Raw genomic sequence first — 19,467 nt, 5'->3', positions numbered from 1 at the left:
CAGCTGGTGGAAGCGGCCAAGGGGACCTGAAAGCATGTGGAGCAGGTCATGGGAGCGAGGTGTGGTGCCTGCCCACACAAACAGCCGGCGCTGCTCTGGCACCAGCCTTCAAAGCAATGCTTCAGCCCCCACTGGTCGCATGCAGCGAGGTCTCTTTCTTTTTGCAACCCACCAAGCGATGCCTTACACTTTGTGGCCATTTTGCAGCCGCCAACAGGCCTTGTCCCAGCACTCCCGCCAGAGAAAAGCCAGGCGGGGTCACGGCAGCCATCACAAATCTAACTGTCCCCGAGCACAGACACGGGCAAGGCCCTCAGCACTGCCTCAGTTTCCCTCCATCCCCTAAAACGTGGGGGGAAGTGTGACAACTCTGCCAGTCCCCCTCCCCACCCTGGCGATGGGGACAGGCGACCTCGGGCCAGGTGGTCAGCTGGACGTGGAGACAGGCCTGGCCATGGAGATGGGCCTGGCGATGGAGACAGGCTTGGCCATGGAGACAAGCTTGGCCATGGAGACAGGCCTGGCCATGGAGATGGGCCTGGTGATGGAGACAGGCCTGGCCAGGCCTTGCTGCAGCTGCCCTGGCCGTGGCCTCCAGCAGGGCCCCCTCAGAGCCACCCGCTCCGAGACAGGCACAAGACAACCAGAGGACAGGGCAGGCCAAAAACCACCAGGCTTTTGGGGTTTTTTTTAGGCAAGGGTCTGTAGACAATGCTTACACCAAATAAATAATAGCTGCTAAAGTGCAATTACCTGTTTTGTGGGTGCTGGTACTTAGCTGCTGGTTACGCGCAGAATTAATGGGCGGACTGTTTGATACCGGAAATCACATTGTTCGCTCGGGCTGTGCATTGTAAGAGTCAGCACAGGGCAGTTTTGCCAGGAGTTATCCATAAAAACCTTCTTGAAATGCAGCAGAGTTAAACATCTGGACAGCTTCCAGAGAAGAACAATTGAGCTTGGATATACTTTCGTGGGAGATAATTTCCTTTCAGGCTACGAAAACCTGCAGCACCCAACCTGCTGTGAAAGCTGCTTGCTTCTCCGCGCTTCGATGGCGAGCTTGGCTCACTGAGGGCTCATCCTGCAGACAGCGGGACGTGTGCGGCAGAGCCCTGAACCTCACCCAGGAACGTGCTCTTTTAAGGTGCAGGGGGAATAAACATCTGTCTGTTGGAGGGAAGCATTTCTTACACAGAAAGTAGCAATTTTAATCCGTTCCCTGGGTTTTTTATATTTATGAGATTGCTTTAGCCTCTTAAAATTCTTCCAAAATGCCTGCATGAAACACACCTTAAGATCCTTGAAGCAGTCCGATCTGCTTCAGTTCCCCTCAAAAGATCCTATGCATAAAACCAGAGCTTATTTGTTGACAACAGAGTCTAAATGCAACGTACGTATTGCTTTGGCTGCTCTTTTTCCTTTGTCTTGGTTTGCAGCCTCTTCCAAAGCTTTGATTTCCAAATGACTTGTTAAGCTTTACCGGGCCTGAACATAAAAGCTGTACTTTTATGTTTCTTATATGGCATGTGGAATGCGGAAGCTCAACTTAACTGTGGATGCATCTCCTAAGACCTTTCTTCCTCTTGGGGCTCCATGTGTTGCTGCTTTATGAGAAGGCTGACTCGCTTCTTCAAAGCTTGTGTTGTTCCTGTTATCAGAGAGGAATCAAACAAAACGGGGAGTTTCTATGTGGGAGGCAGTGCCAACACTAACCGTTATTTCATCTGCAATAATAGCTCCGTGGCATAAGGGGCACCCACAGCCAAACTTACTGTTTTTCTTGTTTTTCTGCCAAGAGGATTTCCTGATTCCTGAAATTAGCCCCATTGCCAAGAGATACGGTCAAATCACATGGTCAGCAGTCCTAATTGCCTCGGGAATACAGAATTCAATCAATGCAGACCTGCTCCTAAACTGTGGACTAAGGAAGAGTTGTTCTTTTCCACAGAAGGCCTGATCTATCCATAATATAATATTAATATCTACACTGTCTAGAATATAAGAATATATATATACAGTCTATAATATAATTAATTACCCAGAGCATATTTTTATTTGAAAATTGCTTAAATACTGTTCTAATACAGAGGCAATTATAGCAGTATGAAGTCAGCAAATAGCATGATAGCTTATTCCTTTTTTCTGATAACACTATGCTGACATCTGGCACTTTCATACCAGCGTGTAACCATGGTGGTTGTCTCACTGTATGTAGCTTGATATGCCTTGATTTAATTAAAGCTGTATACTGTTGTAGTGTAGACAAAGCCTAAGACTTTTCTGTGGAGCAAAGCTGGATATAACAAGCCCAATTCTCTCATGCTGCCATAAATGAGGATGCACAGAAGTCACTGGTCCTACACAGATGTAGAAGTAGGTCGTTACGAATCAGGTTTGAAATCTGTAAGCAGTCACTCTTGATTGATATCACTTTATATGGCATCAAAGGCCCATTGTGCTAGGGAGGAGAACAGAAAGTACTATTATAACTAAAGGACCTTTTGTCTGTGCTCTCTGTGCATAGAACCAGTGGCAAGTTTTGGTCGTCTGCCACAAGTCCACAGGTTTGCAGAGGCCGGTGCAAAAATACTGCCTACCTACAATGGCTTGTATGGAGAAATAAGGCTCTTTTGCCTCTGTCTTCTATGACTAGTTAGAAATGTAATTCTGCAGATTTTACAGGATTCTCACTTGATTTCCAGTTATAATCTTTAGTCAAATAAAGAACGAATGACAGCTATTCACTCTGCAGGCAGGGCTTTTATGTGTTGATTTATGCCTTAATGTCACATCAATCGTCAGAAAACAGGGATGTAAATAACAAACTTTGTTTTAAGATTAAAGCAGCAAATGATTTTTTTGAAAGGATGAATATTTGTTTATTTAATCATAAGGAGGTCAAAATATACAGCACTGTATTGTTCAGATGCTAGTGTGGATTAAAATGTCAGGCCCGTGGTTGCCCGTCCAGGTTAGCCCAGGGTTGAATAAACCACAGAAATCTTAATTTTCTGTAAAATTTATTAACTACAGTTGTTACAGGAGTCTTGTGAAGCAGGGAGGTGCCTGGACAGCCTTGATTTTCGTTTTTATTAGGATTAATTACAAGTATGGATATAAACAAATAGCTGATGAAACAACTAAGTTTCCTATCATCTGCAAAACATTAATAACAGGATTGTAGGTACAGCCTTGGAGTTAGGACTACGGTGGGGACGCGGGTGCCCCCTTGTGTTCCTATTAGAACCTTAAATAGTTTTTAATTTGTTATCCCACCTCACCAAGACAAGAGAAGTTGTCTCAATCATGTAAAGCTTTTGCATTTTAGCGTTTTAATCTACATTAATAACCAATATGAAGCATAACTTTATAACCAGTGATTCTATTATACTGCAGACTTCTTGCTAATTTCAGCTCTACTGAAAACCACAAAAGGTGACTTGGTTGTTTTTACATTTAAGTATAACATTTATCAAAGGAGATTTTTTTTTTCCTGGCTGCTTTAAAGCTCTCTAAAGCTGAGGATTTGTTGCTCATGCCTTGCTGCACAAACTGCATTCCTTTGTCACATGCATTTTTTTCTGCTATTTATTTAATTCACTGCCACTTTCTTACCTTACATACGCTACCCTCTATAGACTTAAAATCATCCACATGACCTTTCTTTAAATATACTACACATTGCTTGATGATCTTTAGAGTTGCTTTCTGACATCTAATGAACAAACCCTGCAAACGATATACCTTAAATGATACGCCAATGTTTGCTTTAGCCTCAGGCATTTGATGACAGCCATGTAAAGGAAAATAACGAGTCATCTCTACTGCAAGGGAGCTTACAGAGAGCTGCTAATCCTTCAGCAGCCACATGTATTCGTTACTTGGATTTCCCAGCAGGTAGGATAGACACTGGATCTGTTTGCACTTCCGCATCAGACATCCTTTTGGAGCCCTGTAGAATAAAATAATAGAAATTTATAAAAATTTTCAAATATTTCAGAACAGTTAAGTCTGGGATTATGTGTCAGAGTTTTTCTAGCAGATATTTTCCACTCATTTAAACTCTCTGCTTTTCTTAATTTGGCCTTTATTTAATATGCATAGGTATATGAGCACCATCTGTATCGTGACAATCCCAGAAAGCTACTGCTTGTGACTTTGCCTGAACATGTTGGTTATTTTAATATAATTTTCCCAGTCAGCATGGAAAGAAATTGTCTTTAGAAACCGGGCTAACGTACCAGAGACATGTTGCTGTGTACTTGTAGTATTGTAGTTTTGGCATAACTTTCTCTAAAATTTCCCTGGCCTAAACGGTTCACTGAAACCATGCTAAGAGTCCTTCAAGCATGATTAATAGTGTATTATAGCTAGCCTTGGTCTGCTCTAAGTTAAAGGAACATTAAATACTTTCATGCATGACAGGTATTTGACAATGTTAGAGTGATAAAGCTTTTTTACGCTACAAATATCATTCTGGTTTTGGAACCAGTTCAAGACACTAATCCGATTTAGATGGAAGAAATGCATAGATCTAGCTATACCAACTAAATTTTTGACTAGTAATTGATAAAAACTTGGCTGTAGTTTAAGATGCCTTGACCTGATTTTACTGGCCTTGAAGCCATCAAAGCTTCAGAACGTAACAGCAAAATGGACCCACAAACACTGTTTCAGAGGTCACTGTTAACATTGCGTAGAATGCCAATCCTGTTTGTAGCTGGATGCCTAAATCATTACATGCTAAACAGAAAAAACAGCATGACAAAGCTAAAGGTGACTGCTACGTGCTTTCCTTACAATAGGAACTGTGCAGAATCATATGCGAATTGTCCTTTCACGCAGTACGTTTCACACTGGAAACCTGACTCATCACTTCAGGTCACCATAGGGCTGTTCTGTGTCAGACTGGGAGAGTGAAAGAGCTCAACTTCCTCATCCCTTTCAGGGAAGTAAAAACAGTGGGGTTTTTATACTGATTAGATGCCACCTCACTGATATTCTTTTAACTTTTCACCTTTGAAAATCTAAGTATAAAAAAGAGCAGCCAAAAATCACAATGGACTAAAAGAATCCCCTGTCTTTAACTGTAATCTTGTGCAGCTCAACTGACTGCAGTGGGTTTGCTTCTGCTTACACCGATGTCGAGTTTGGAAGGCTCTCTAGAACAGAATAAATCTTTTTGGCCACTTCTATGTAACAGCAAATGGAAGACACATTAAAAAAAGTAACAGGTTCTAATATCCATCAAACAATATCAAACGAGCTAGTCATTCCAAATTTATACAGCAACCCTAAAAACCTACACATCAGTTTAAAGACTTCCCACATTACAAGAGTAATGGAGTCTGTCAGCTGTAGCTGTTCCTGTCTGATGCATGAAGATATTAAGCCATTTCTAGACTGATCTAGGAAACAATTTGCCATTCTTCCTACGAATAGGTGGAGGGAGGAGTAGAGGAGGGGGGGCTCATTTGAGATAATCCCCATTTTGACTCATTTAGTGCATCTGCAGAAGCGTCATATGTTATTTGCTTACTCTACAGTCTCCCTTCTGCACCCATTTTCAAGGTGGTTGCTGATTAAAGCAGGAAGCTTTGAGGGAGACTGGCTGATGATTCTTGTTAAACTGGAATTTCCAAGCCCAGTCTGAAATAAAGAACTTTGTTCCTGCCCTTTTAACGGGCAAATTCCAGCTCTGCCCTCAGGTTCAGAAGTACAGGTACCACCGGCTCACATCTTGCTCTCAGTTACTTCGCATAACCCCTTCCAGTGCAGTGGAAGTTGCCTGCATTCGTGACAGCTAAGCTGGAACATATTATTTTGGGCAGAGCACTTTAAAGTGCACACACAGGAATGTCAGGGTATTGGAGTATATTTTTTTTCCAGCTTGCGCTCAGGAGAAGTTTGTGTCATTGTACCAGATACTCTGATCACAATAGGTCAGAATAGTTTCCACATGCTAAGCACTCCCAGCTTCTGACAACTTCAGTAAGAGTTATTCCAGCTCAGAAAACTATGTCATTAATCTTCTGTTTGTTTGGGGTTTTTTTCTTTCTAATGTAATCTTTCTAAGACTCACTAAATACCTTTGCATTTTATATAGCTTATAAATTAATCTCTTTTACCACAGGAACAACCACTAGACCTTATTGTCTGTGCTAAAACCACGCAGCTAGGCCATAACGCTGTTTACTTGCATAAATAGCTCCATTTCTATCAAACGTTTCAGTATTTGTTAGTCCAGCTGGGAGCAGATGCTTGAAGTGAAGTGTTCTCATCAGCTGCACTCCTGCACTACGACATCCTCTTACTTTGTGCCCTGTCCCAGAGGAACTGATGGATTCAGGAGAGAGCGGTGTTAAAATAGCTGCTATTGAAAGAGCTCAGCAGAATTTAGGAGGAGCTTGGTGGGCAGATGACATGAGCAAGTAAGGCCTGCCAGATCCTCTCTTAAATATCTCCTGCTTCCATTTTATCAGCATAAAGCTTAATATTTCTGCTGAGTTGTTACCAGATATTTGAGTTGGTATCTTGAAAGGGAAATTCTGGCATTGGTTTGTGTATGATCTAATACTTTTAGATTAATGATTACACCTTCCTGGGACTTAGTATGATCACCTAGGAGATGTGTAGATTATTTTTTAGCAGCATTGCAGAACTAGGTTTCTTAGGTGTGGGTAATCTTCTTGGGGATATTCAAAAAGTAGTCGTTGTTTTCTGTGAGGTATTTTCCATACACAGACCTCATTGTTGGGCATTAGGTTCCCCTCCCTCCCCCCCCCATTCAAAAGCACAATAAACTGACCAAATCAGCTGTACTGTTATCAAAAACATCACTTTTTTAAGTGCCATCTTTTGTTAATGGGAGAGGGAAGCTGTAGGAATACTATTGGCCTTTATAATTGCAACAGAAGATAAGGAACTATACAGCCAAACTGCCTGGCATAGTACTCGAGCAAGCAAAAATATCTCCCAGAACATCTCTACTTCCTCTACCTTTATTCTGCATTTTTTTTCCCCAAATGGTCTTTTTACCTCTTCACAATCTCCTTTCTTGATCAAAAAGCTTTTCTTGCCCTTTGAATTGAGACACCTTTCCTGCCTCTCTCTGTGTCTTTCATGCACTTGCACTTGAAAGCATGTTTCCTCACTAGCCTAAACTTCCTCATATCTCCCTTTCTGGAATAATTCTAAATCTGTATCTGTTGTTAAACTCTATGAAAGATTTTTGGATACAGCTTGGATGAATGACACCATATAAAATAAAATGCAATTGTCAACAGATATACCCTTTCTCACACAGTGGCTACAGTGAGAATTTTGACAAAGGAGGGCTGTCCGTGCTTAATTTCAAAAAATCTCCAGACCAGAAAAACAAATCTCAATTATTTCCAGAAATAATAGTAGTAGTTAACATTTGCCCCATTTCTAGATAACCTATGCCAGAAAAATGTGGCGGTCTTCCTCCCCTCCAGTTAATGTTATAGATCTGTTACCATCACCTAAGTGGTTTAAGGAACAGCACTCCCGATTTCACTGCTGGGGCGAAGTTGCCAGTACCCAGGGCAGGATACAACACCTACGCACCATGCTTATGAGCGTGGATCAGATGTTACACACATGCGCCGGTGTTGCGCACAATGGAAATTTCATACAGAATTTGGAGGCAAAGGGGGTGAAGAAAGGAAAGTGCACGAGCATGCACGTGTCTGATAACTGCAATCAGCTAGTATGATTCACAGATACATATAAAACAATACCCTGGCTTTTTCACATTGTGCTAAGCAAAAAGATTTCTCCTCTTGACTTTGCTGGGCGCCAAGATGAGTGGAAGGCAATGCAAGTTGGTAGTTACCCCAGGTGAGCTCCAGGACTTCCTTGCTCCATTGAAACTACAGGAAAATCCCACTGATTCATGGTGGATCAGGATTTTACCCCAGAACAATGGCGGCTCAGCAGAAGTGGCTGAACTGTTGTTAATCAATACTGCAGAAAGTTATTTTTCTTTTGTTCTTCATTCCCCTTCTAATATGTAATTATTTTGGTAATGCAAATCGCCCTCTGTAGGATACACAGTAATTCTGTGAAATGTGTGCAAATTAAACACTTCTGATGTGGAAAAACATCTGCCTCTGAGTCATACTGGTCTGCAGGGCAGCCTAACTTTATAACCTGGTGTCCTAACAGGGCTAATTTTCAAATCTGCATTACCATTTCAATCTATATTGCTTGACTTTTCTTCTTTCAGACCTGGAGATTGCCTAGCTCTTTTTCTTTCCTGACAGCCTCTGAAGTAAGGGAGGGAGGGAAGAAAAAAAGCCGTCTGTGTCTCAGGGGAGCCAGATTCACTAGGAATCATTGCAGGTGACAGTTAAATCTCTTTAGGTTCTTTGCATCACCTGAAATTTGTGATGAAGCTCAGTTTACACACAGGGTTTCCAGAAGATGCTAAAAATGACCCCGTAGGTCTGTGGATTCATTGCTGTTGTGACAGTGTGATGAAAAAGGAGCAAATTGCATCCTTCCAATTGATTTATAAAAAGCAATGGAAATCTGCCCTCTTGCCGAGGCTTGAGAGGCAGTCCCAGGTCTAACTTGTGCTTTGTTTCTACACTGGCCCCTGAATATGGTAAGGAAAAAAAAAGTTTCCATTTAATGCTCCGAGGAACCACTAGCTACATCAGTACAGAAACTCAGATTTTTAGTATGCTGAATTCTTTCATTTCTACATTTCAGGCTTCAGTGAAGGGGGCATAGCAAATTTATGGTACAATTTAACAAAAAAAGCAGGAAGAAAAAATAACATATGTATCTTTTTTTGTGTACTTTAACTAGTCTATAACTGATTGCTAACATCAACAGCTTATCTTGTGACTGCTATGCTGGTTCCCACCCACCCAGTGGTCTACCTTGATTCTTTCCTTGCAGGGATTTCCCAGCTGCTCTGAAGCAGTGGCTGAACCACCATCATGGCAGGCAGGTTACTCTGGTAAACCGGCACCACCTCCACTTTTCCTTAATAAACACACCGTAATTTGTAGGTGGTTCAGTACCTGCTACAGGAACAGTTGAGTCATCCCTGTAAGCCAAGGCATGAACCTCTAAAACAGAAGTGTGGGAATAATTATAGCTCTCCATAGGAAACCATACCTGCCTGTGAATCAGTACCCTGAGGCCCAAGTTTTCTTGCCTTTGCCCAAAGACATGCTGTTGTTTGGCCTTAATCCTGCAAGCTGCTTGTGAAGCTGCACTCCATCCGAGCACAAATTTCACACGGTTAACAGCTTGCAGGCTGAGTGCTTAAATCGGCTGAAAAATTACTAAAAGGATAAGATCAAGTTAACGTACAAGGCCCTTAAAAAACCCTCCAAGTGACTGCCTCTTCTCTGTCTTCTTGAAGGAGGGTTCCTTTGAAGCGTCTCCTCCGTTCTGGATGGAGTCGGTCTCGGCTGCTTGCTGCTCCCTGGCGTCTGGCTGCTCCCTGGTTTCCTGTTTGCTGCCTTTCTGCTTGCTCAGCTCCACTGTAGACTTCTTGTCTTTTGAACTCTCTTTGCTCTTTTGGCCCACAGGTTCACTTTCAGCTGGGGCAACTGGCCTCTCTGTGGAGTTTAATGTCTAAAGCAGTTTCAAACAATGGTTATTTTTAGTGTGAAATGTAAACATTTTGGAAGGCAATCCATAAATACATTAAAAAAAAGGCCACCTGGCAGGGAGAAATCCTGCTGTCCAACAGGTTTTCATTTACAGAGTTTGGGAGGAACTCCTGCAGCCTTGACTTAGGGAAGGACTCCCAGGGAGCCGATAGAATTACTTACATGAGCAAAGACTGCAAGATCAAACCATCCCTGCATAGACTTGCTTTATTTATATATATGTCTATGCTGAAGCTGCTTTAGGAGGCAGAGATCATGCATGGAAAGATGCAGAGAGTCACAAGCATGCACTGCCAACTGAAATTCCCCCAGCTTTTGCATCCCAGGCTGTGAATGCACCCAAAAAGTGCAAGGGAAAGATTTGGGAGAGAAAAGAAGTAAAAGACACCATAAAGCAATGCGTAAAAACAACCCCACTATAAAACTGCAACATTCCACCAAAAAAACAACAACAAAAGGTTTAGCTATGGAAGGCCACAGCATCATAGAAAATTTCACATATAAGAGCAAACAAAGAGATAGCAAATATTCCAAAGACAAACACAATGACAGAGCACGTATTTATAGTAAAGAAAAAGATTCCGAAACTCAGAGAAGTGCAGGAAATGTTTGAAGTTCACAGGAAAAAAATCAGATCTGGCAAACAAAGGATAAGGCAAAAGAAACTGTCACTGTTTGCAGAGTAGCAAATGACTAGATACGTTTTTGCTAGGAGATCTGTTTGCAAATGTGATTTTCTTTTTTCTTATGCAAAAAAATCATATTGCCTTATTTATTAACATAATAATTAAAATAGCACACAAATTTGCCATGTTGAAAAGCTTGAAATCTTACTTCTGCCCTCAGGGCAAAGCCCAGAGCTTAATGCTGTGTAGTTTTTCCAGCTTTGGGGATTTTACCATTAGTCTTGAAATATTTGGTGTTCTTCTAAAGGCCTAGGGTTCTACACTTACATGACAAGCTTAGCTTTCATTAAAAACAAATACATTTTTAGACATTGTGATTTCAGAGAAAAACCTGAAAGCAGAAACTCTAGAGAACAGGATGCAAATATACCTCTCATATATATTTAAAAAAAAACCCTCAAGCCACTCTAATTTTGGGGAAACAAGAATGAGAGGGAGTAGCAATGCCACCACTGGCCTTTTTCACTTGATTCACCTTTCTTACCCACCTAATCTTAAAAAAACCCCCACATTTAAATTATAGAACCTGCAACCATTTAATACATTCAGTCTTTACCAGTTAGCTTAAGTCCTCAACAAAATATGTGCTTGTATTTAACTATTTCCTTTTCCAAAGGACAGACATACATGGGTATCTATTTGCTTACATCTGGATTTGTCTGCTTTTAGACTTAAAAAAATACAATTTGAAGCAGTCTTTGCTCTAGTTCTGCAGGAAATATGTGAAGATAGCACAGAAAATCTGGAGAGGCAGGTGATCAGTAGCCCCATACACCACAGGCAGGCACCATCTGAGTGTCAATAGTTTATTAAAGCAAATTCGATAACCTCAGAGTCCAGGAGAACTGTGGTCTGGGGCTGCACAGACACCACACTACCTGCATCTTGTTCACCTCGCTTGAGAAGAGAGACCTGCTTGGGTGCACTTCTGAGTGCCCAAGTGATGCAGGAGCTCTCCCAGCACAAGGATGAACAGAACTTCATAAACCCAAATTTAATTCTGACTCTTTCTTTCTGACTCATTTTAGCTATCAGATGGGAAGCTCTCACTTGCTGAACCCATCAGTTAGTTTGACAAGATCCATCTTACTCTTATTTGCCTGAGCTTGCTTTTGAAATGTTTCCCTTTGGTACAATTGCAAATATGCACATTCAGTTCAAAAATAACCACAGCCCCCAAAATACAGCTATGAGACTGGATACATCTGAGTTCAAAGGTGCAAGAACAACTTCTAACTTTTATTAACACACTGTGAAATCTGTGGGTTTATTCTGCGGGTGTAAAATTAGACTCGAGTCTTCCTCACCACACGTGTTTGTGTAGGTGCCTCATAGTTACAGTATTGCAGCCAAATCTGAACTGGATGCAACAGGACTGTTTCTGTGAGAAGGTTTGGGCCTTTGATGTTAGTAAAACAAAACACTTAAAAAAATATTCATAATATATTTTCCAGGCAAAATAAGAAAAAAATTCCAATCAGATAATCTCTTTGAGGTGTTTCATATTAACCTTGAAAGGCAGGAAATTGGCATATTTTATATTGATGGGAGCAGCTCAGGAAATACAAAGTGAAGCCTATGAATAATGAAACATGTTAATGTTTCTTATTCTAAAGGGTGATCTGCACCTGACAGATTGCTTTTACTCTCTCAATGTTAACAGTGCCACTGGAGAGAAAAAAAAAAAAAAAAAGATTAACAGGATAGTATTTTCCTTCATCCTGTTACAGGAGACCTTAATCCAAGGCTGCTTTTTAAGCGCAAAAGGCAGACCCCTAAATTTCCGTAGATTTTGGATCAGTGTTGTAATGCATTTCTGTAGCATACAGAATGGCAGTGATGAAAAGTGAAGAAAAATCACAGCATTCCAGAGACGCGACAGCATAATTTAAGGAGATCGTTTCACAGAAATTCTAAAAAAGGAAAAAGTCAACAGCAGATACAGTCTTCCTTGAGCTCTTCTGTGTAATAAAACTGTGCTAATTTACACCAATGCAAGCAAGAGAAGAAGGAAGACTAACTAAAACTGAGTTAAAAAATGGAAGGAAACTGGTTACTAATTAAAATAATAAAATAATAGAAAGTAGATCCAGGACTGTAACTTTTACTCGTTTAACCCAGATCATTTCATAAAGCTGCTGTATGAAATAAGGAATAAAAGTTACAAGACAAGACCTTCTATATTTGGGGTGCTTTTAGAGAAATAACGCATAAAGATTAACCTTAGTATCAAAGGACATCATGAAAACAGGAAGAATGAGAAAATAATTTTACTATTAATTAAAAAAGGAAATAAAAAAGGAAATTCTGAAAGGTCAGTTTTCCATACAACTTCAGTTTTGCTCTCAGGTTAAAGGAAACCCTATGTCTATACACAGAAGCTGCATTTTCTCTCTCATTACTGAATGTAATTATTCTGGACAGCTTGACTTGCAACAGATGAGGGTTTGACCCTCAGAAAAGGTAACAGTATTTGTATTTCTAATGAAAATATGATTTTTCTGAAGCATTTTTAAAGCCATAAAGAATATAATGTAAAGGTGACATCCAAAGTTTTGGTTTAGCTTTTATGAAGACAGAATGAAAGAAACAAAAACAGATTAAGAAAAAAATATTTTCATGGTTTTTGTTAAATTGCAGTGAATGGTTTTCATTCTCACTTTCATGTCTCTTCTACAGAGTTTCCAACTAAATGATCCTTTCCTCAGCAGACAAGTAAATCAACAAAGTAAAAATTATTCTAGCTGTGTGTATTTAGTTTCACTGCCTAAAGTACATGCAGAAAGCCAAGGTACATACAGAAAGTAAAATAATGAGAGAGGAATAAAATTGAACATAAACCCACTAATTATTTTAAGAAAAGGAACACACCTGGAAAAAAACACTTTTTAAAAATCTGATAATGACCCTTTAAAATCCTGTTTAATACCATGAATAGGTAAGATAAATGGATAAGTAAAGAAATATGTAAATATATGAAGCTCAGTGAGCATGTAGCACTTTTGTTCCAGTGATTTTTATATTTCAAAAGCTAGAGTTGTATGAAAGTAGGTGACAACAACCCATCACCAAAAGATGAAAAAATCCAGGCACTTACTTGGTGACTGGGGCTTGGGCCATTTACCTCTTCTGAACTGGTTGTCCCTCCATCACCCTTGACTGACTAAAATAACAAAGGATTATAGGACTTCTAACTGGGTTCCTGTTTAAGGCATTAATTCAATATGAAAACACACATGAATCAAAAAATGCAACGTTTGATTTATGGATACTCTTTACAATACTAAAACAAAACCAGACATTTCAGAAACTCTACCAACATTTTTGAAATACCCACATCTCCTAGGCAGATTTTTGCTGGTTCTTTTCTATGTGAAGTGACTGTCTCTTGCAAGTCAATTTTCTCATTAAGGCCTGAGAAAAATGAACGAGATCGCAGTAGACCAGAGATCATATCAGCCAGTAAACAAGGCAGTGCTATCAGCCCTGCCGCTGTAGTTTTCTAGGAAAGAGCTTTTGCTTGCTTTTCAGAGACAAATCTATCTCCTAAGATCTACTGGGACTTCCTTTCTATTTAATGATCGTACTAAGTGCATATCCCCTGAATAATTAAAATCCACTCAGCTTTATGGATATAGTTTTATATTTTATCATCAGCATCCATTCTTCGCAATTTTTGCTTTCCAGTTTATGCCTTCTCTCTCTATACATCTAAGTAATGGCCCTTCTTGGTGCCCACTCTCCTCAGCCAGGACAATCAGAGCAGACCCTGAGGCTGCAGCACTGGCAGCTCGTTCAGACAAAACCTTGACTCTGAAATACGTTTTTAAGGTACGATCCCCTGTTTCTATCTAGATTTAAAAATGAGAAAAACCTATTTGACAAAGCTAGCTCAATGAAAAAAAGTTACAAGATTTGTGACAATTAGATTAAGGCTTAATTACAATTAGTAATAGAAAAGAAACAAAAGGAATAGTATGTACATGTTTAATTAAAAAGTGTGTTAGAGGGTCCAACGTGGTATTCTCCTGAGTACCATATAAGCCACAGAGCTTAGCAGTAAAGCATAAAATAAACTCCAGAATTTCAAAGTGCCCAAATTTAAATGTCATTTTTCATTGCGTAAGTTCAATGAAAACAATGAAAGGATGTGACTTTTGTTCTAAAGATAGATCAGGCGATTCGTGGTTTTCTGCAGCTTGTAGATTTGTTACTTGAAGCACAACAGTATCAGCTTGATCCCATGTATGGTGTTATTGCAAGGACCTATTTCAGTCTCTGATTTTCCTATAAAACCACAGAAAATCAATATGTAGCAGCAGCGTGATAGAAAGCGAAACCACTCCGTAACAATTCATTACTTGTCAAGAAATGTGGGAAAAATACTCTTTCTGGAACATGCTGCTGCTCAGCCTTTTGCATGTTTATGCTCGTGACTTTCTATCAGTGTAAGAGGTTGCAGAAATGGAGGGGAGGAAGCACCGCGTGGTCTGTCTTAACATGACAGGATAGAAACTCAGTCCACAGTGTATGAAGATGTATTGTGATAAGATCTAGTTTGCATTTCTATTTCAGCAAGTCTTTAAATGCCTTCAGGAAAAAAAAAAGTTTATGCTACAACAGCAACCACTTTGTTACCTTTTTTCCCCTAAAAAAAACCCCAAAACCAACCCCCCCCCCCAAAAAAAAAAAAAACAAAACAAAACCAACAACAAGAAAAAGCCCTGGTTTAGCCAAACTTTAGTAATCCATCTCTTTTTTTTTTTTTTTACCAGACCATAAATAAAGACCTTGAGGTCTTTGCCTAGACAAAGTTCCCTCTTGCCTTCAGTGAAACGTATACATCACGATCACAAGGGTTTCTCTCTAGAGCACTGTTGACCGCTTACCCTTGCCTTTGGTCATTTAGGATTGCTGCTGCTGAAAGCTTCCTGCAGGGGTTTTCTGTGGCAGTAAGGGTGGATCAGCATATCTTTAAATGGAGGAGGGTGGGGACAGGCAATAGACTTGCTACATTTTCATGAATAATCATGGAAAATTAAGGTGGGACAACATAAAATAGTTATTCTTGATTCCAAATGCTATTTATTACATAGAAGTTTATTTACGTGGGGAAGCAGGCCAGTACAGGCACTGCAGAGAATTTGGAAATCATCTTTTTTAATTATTCCAGAAATACATATTCTCCTTGGGAGCATCTTCGATTAATCCAGAAATAGGACATTTTATTTGCAGAGACCATACTCAACCCTATCTCCGACCAACCGTACTGCCAGTCAGCTTCCCCACTGAGGACAAAGGCTACAGCCTCAGTTTACAGTTGGTAATTCTGCTCATTCTGATTTAAAAAAAGCCATTTTACACCCTTATCTCCACAAAATATCTCAAAACAGACATTTTGAAAGGATTTATCTTACCTAGCTCTGCATCTGTTTATATTCTATGGAGAAAAGTAGGAACTTTGAAGGCTCACATCATCACAGATCCTAAGGGGCTCTCAGACCTGATCACCACTATTCAGTGGTTTTAAAGGGAGCCTGGAGTGACTAGCTCAGGTGTAGCCACCTCTGTCAAGACATCTGCATTGGGTCTGATGTATCCCACCACGTAAATAACAACAGAGCTATTTGATTTTGATTAATGAGGCTGAGTGTCTTTCAACTGGAAGCACAGGATTTCACATTCATGTAGATGTGGCTTAGTTTGATAAAAAAGCAGTGGTATTTCTTTATCTCTTATTGAATCACAGGGCTTTAAACTAATATTTTATATCTTTTTATAATTTCCCCAATAGCTTTTATAGCACTAGTTAACACTCTCCCATTTTAACCACAGCAATGACTTTTGTGACCTTTGCAATTGCAAACAATTTGTGACAAATGAGACATCTGTACTTAGCAAGTCAGCAGGCAGTCTTCGAAATACACACTGCCTTTTCCAGAGCAAATCGCTCCTAGTTCTAGCAATGGCTCTCCTTGTGTCAACAGTGGTAACTATAGTGCTATGGATCTAAATGTCTACTTCCTATCAGCCTGTGCTTGTGCTCTGTGAGCACAATACATCAAAACTGAGGCACATGGAGAACAACTGACTTGCATATCTGAGACTCAGGACAGACTTAAGTAGAACTAAGCTTAATTTCTGAGTCCCAGTCTTGACTCCTAAGAAGAAGATAAGATGCCTTTTCTTAGGCACCTGTGTGGTTGACCTGTGTAACATAACCATGGATGTTAACAGAATACCTTGGGATCATCTTCTGCAGGCAGAAGAGAAACCCAGTAGACAATCATATTAAAGTAAAATTAAAAGTCAATCTCTTTCAGCAGCCAGAGCAATAATCCACCTATTGCCAGAATGGAGACTAAACAATCAAGTGTATCTGTAAACAGGAGCCTGGGTTTTATTGAGGAAATCCTGCCACATTCCTTCCCACTGCCAAGCACTGTTTGTTTCAGAGACCATAAGTACCCGTGCTTGTAAAGATCCTATCTTATAAGAATTCATGGCTTGCTCCATCTGCAGCAAGGCAGGAGTGCTCCAAGAGGACCTGCTGGATGAGTCAGTGACCAGCATCACATGGATGGCACGGTTTGTACAGGCTCTGATGCCACTTCAAGGCATTTCCCACACCTCCAGGAGCCTCCTGCCCCCGTGTCACCTCTGGGAGGTGGAACACCACAAACTACATTTAGGCATTGGCTGAGGTTTGTCCAGATTTGCAAGTAAAATAGATTGAACAGATGCAACCACATGAAGACATCATTTCCCCAGTGCTTCAGGTAAGAGGAGTTAAGGATTGAGTTCCTCACACAGGTAGAAAGCACAAAGGGATGGTCTGATGGCAGGCCCTTTGCTGTGCTCCTCAAATGTACCTTCATAGAATCATAGAATTATTAAGGTTGGAAAAGACCCTTAAGATCATTGAGTCCAACCGTTAACCTATCTCTGCCAAGTCCACCACTAAACCATGCTGTAGCCAGAGCTGCAGTGTAAATTCTCATATGTTTGAGTTAGTTTTAAATTAACTAGCATTAGTATGAACAGCAGACTAATGACATTAGCATGAGGACTGAAGAGGCTGCAAATGGCAGCCCCCCAAAACGTGCAAATTACTCTGCTCTGAGCTCCACGGTGCCAGAATTACGCTGCTACCAGGACATGAGCTAGCTACTGCAAAGCTGGCTCAGGAATTCCTCCACTTTATGGCTATTACTGTAGGGTAGCAAGACCTCAAGAGAAAACTACAGTGGAAATGATACCTTCCAATACACAGTCTACCAGTATAGCTATTCTGAGCAAAAGGGCCCTATTAGACATCTCTACCATACTCACCTCTCAGCCCCACAGCACTGGAGCTTCCCTCACTTTTCCTTGTGAGAAAATCAAGTCCGTGCTGGAGTCTTAAACCCTTCATGCATTTTCAGCACTCACCACTAGTTCAAAAGCTTTACAGAAGCTAGTTGTTTAGCAGCGGCTTAAAATCCTTCTGTCTGCCTAAGGAACCACAAATACTGATTGATCCATTGGCACGAAGCTGTAGGGCAGCTACATAGCTCCGATTGCGTGCAACAGCATGGCAGTGACCCAGTAATCCAAAAGTTATTCAGAGGAAACAGCCTGAGACATACTTCAAGGACAATAAATATATTAAAGTGATCCACGATCTGTTTGGAAATTGATAGGCAAGAGTAGAGCAGATGAATACTAAAGGTTTCAGCTGCAAAACCAGTTACACAGTTAACACAATTCTGTTTCCCACGTGGGTGGGTGTTTGCCTACACACTAGTTCTGTCTTTCTAGGCCAACATCTGGATTAAGCCCCTGCTCTGATTAGAGCAGCGTTATATCTACTGCTCTTAACATAGCTCTGTTTTCTTCCACAGCGACTAAGATAGGTGTGGAACAGCTTTATTTTTTAATCAGTGCTATTTTTTTTGGTAGGGTGACATGATTTGAAGTCATGGTTGCCACAGATGTCAGTGTTTGATACGCGTTGCTCCTGAGTCACCTGCATGCCTAGCGTGTGCCATGGTGACGAGCCTCTATGCAGGATGACCACAAGTCCCCTTGGATTTAGGAATAAAGTTGAGATTTTTCCAAACGAACTAATTTTGTACAGTGTTATTTGGAATTAAAGGCACCTTGGCTACACAATTCTTGGCTGATATTAAGAATTTTAGCTTAGATTCTCAAACATACGAGAGTAGCTATGTAGTAAAGTAGCTCTGAAGAAGAAAAAGTAAATGCACCCATCACAGTTTGGGCTGAGGCTAATAAAAAACTGAAAATAAAAGAAACATCGTAATCTTTTGGAAATAAAAAATAAATCAGGATATGGAGTGTTGCTTGTACCTTCTAGGGTCTGACTCACAAAGTTTAACTGTTGGCAGTGACTGTTGACAGCTGTATGTACCAGCACGTACCTGAAAGCAGCCAGTTCAGACCACCTGGGCTATTCATTACGTTGTGATATAAGAAACGTTTATCATATTTTAACGTAGAAGCTACTCTAACACACACACACCATGTAGCTGCTTGAAAATAAAACAGTATTGATTAAAAATAGAACTCTTTCATACACATTTGCAAACCTTGCCAAAATAGATCAATTGCTATATAAATCCTCAAGGCCTGCTATAATTTTAATCAGAAAAGCATTAGTTCTAGACTTAGATTATTTTCCCGGCCACTTTTCTAGGCTCTCTTGAGGAACAGTGTCTGGCTGTTGTTTGTACACAAATCCATCAGGATAGCCCTTCGCACCTATGACCACAAGACGATACCAGCCACATCACCACCTCACCGGTTTCCTTCTTCCCCCCAGTCATCTTCTGGGAAGGAGGATTAGATTCTACTTCGCGCCTTTCTTTTTTCCATCTAATGGATAGCATCTTGGAAGCAACAATTTTACGTGTAACCTACATAAGCTGCCAAAAAAAGTTTCACTACTCAAAATAGGACTCTCCCTGAAGCAAGCACAGGACTTAACGGTGCAGCGCAGGGGCGCTGGACACTGCCGTCGCCAGGAGTAGGCGGTTTCCTCCAGGAGCATCTGCCCAGGTCTCGCATCGCCCGCTGGAAGCGCTTTGCGGAGCTGAAGGCTTCCTCGGCGGCCATCAATG

At 40.6% G+C, this 19,467-nt stretch overlaps 1 protein-coding gene across 5 annotated transcripts in view; it reads right to left on the bottom strand.

The window, feature by feature from the left end:
- Positions 1–3,006: 3,006 nt before the first annotated feature.
- The window catches only part of BCAS1 (brain enriched myelin associated protein 1), a 55,760-nt gene continuing 39,299 nt past the window's right edge, over positions 3,007–19,467 (bottom strand). For 3 of the 5 annotated variants that reach the window (XM_087750284.1, XM_087750287.1, XM_087750285.1), the window contains 3 exons: positions 13,443–13,508; positions 9,355–9,621; positions 3,007–3,955 (listed from right to left, as the gene is read on the bottom strand). In XM_087750284.1, the coding sequence (XP_087606410.1) occupies positions 3,881–3,955; positions 9,355–9,621; positions 13,443–13,508 (408 nt within the window). In that variant the 3' untranslated portion in view covers positions 3,007–3,880. The remainder of the gene's footprint in view (positions 3,956–9,354; positions 9,622–13,442; positions 13,509–19,467) is intronic. The other 2 variants (XM_087750286.1, XM_087750288.1) reach the window with 2 other exon arrangements.

The sequence above is a fragment of the Nipponia nippon genome, unplaced genomic scaffold, assembly GCF_047370975.1.
Source record: "Nipponia nippon isolate SJK-2023a ecotype South Korea unplaced genomic scaffold, ASM4737097v1 scaffold_13, whole genome shotgun sequence".
Lineage (NCBI taxonomy): Eukaryota > Metazoa > Chordata > Aves > Pelecaniformes > Threskiornithidae > Nipponia > Nipponia nippon.
The sequence above is the reverse complement of the archived record's forward strand: the minus strand, read 5'-3'. Positions and strand labels throughout refer to the sequence as shown.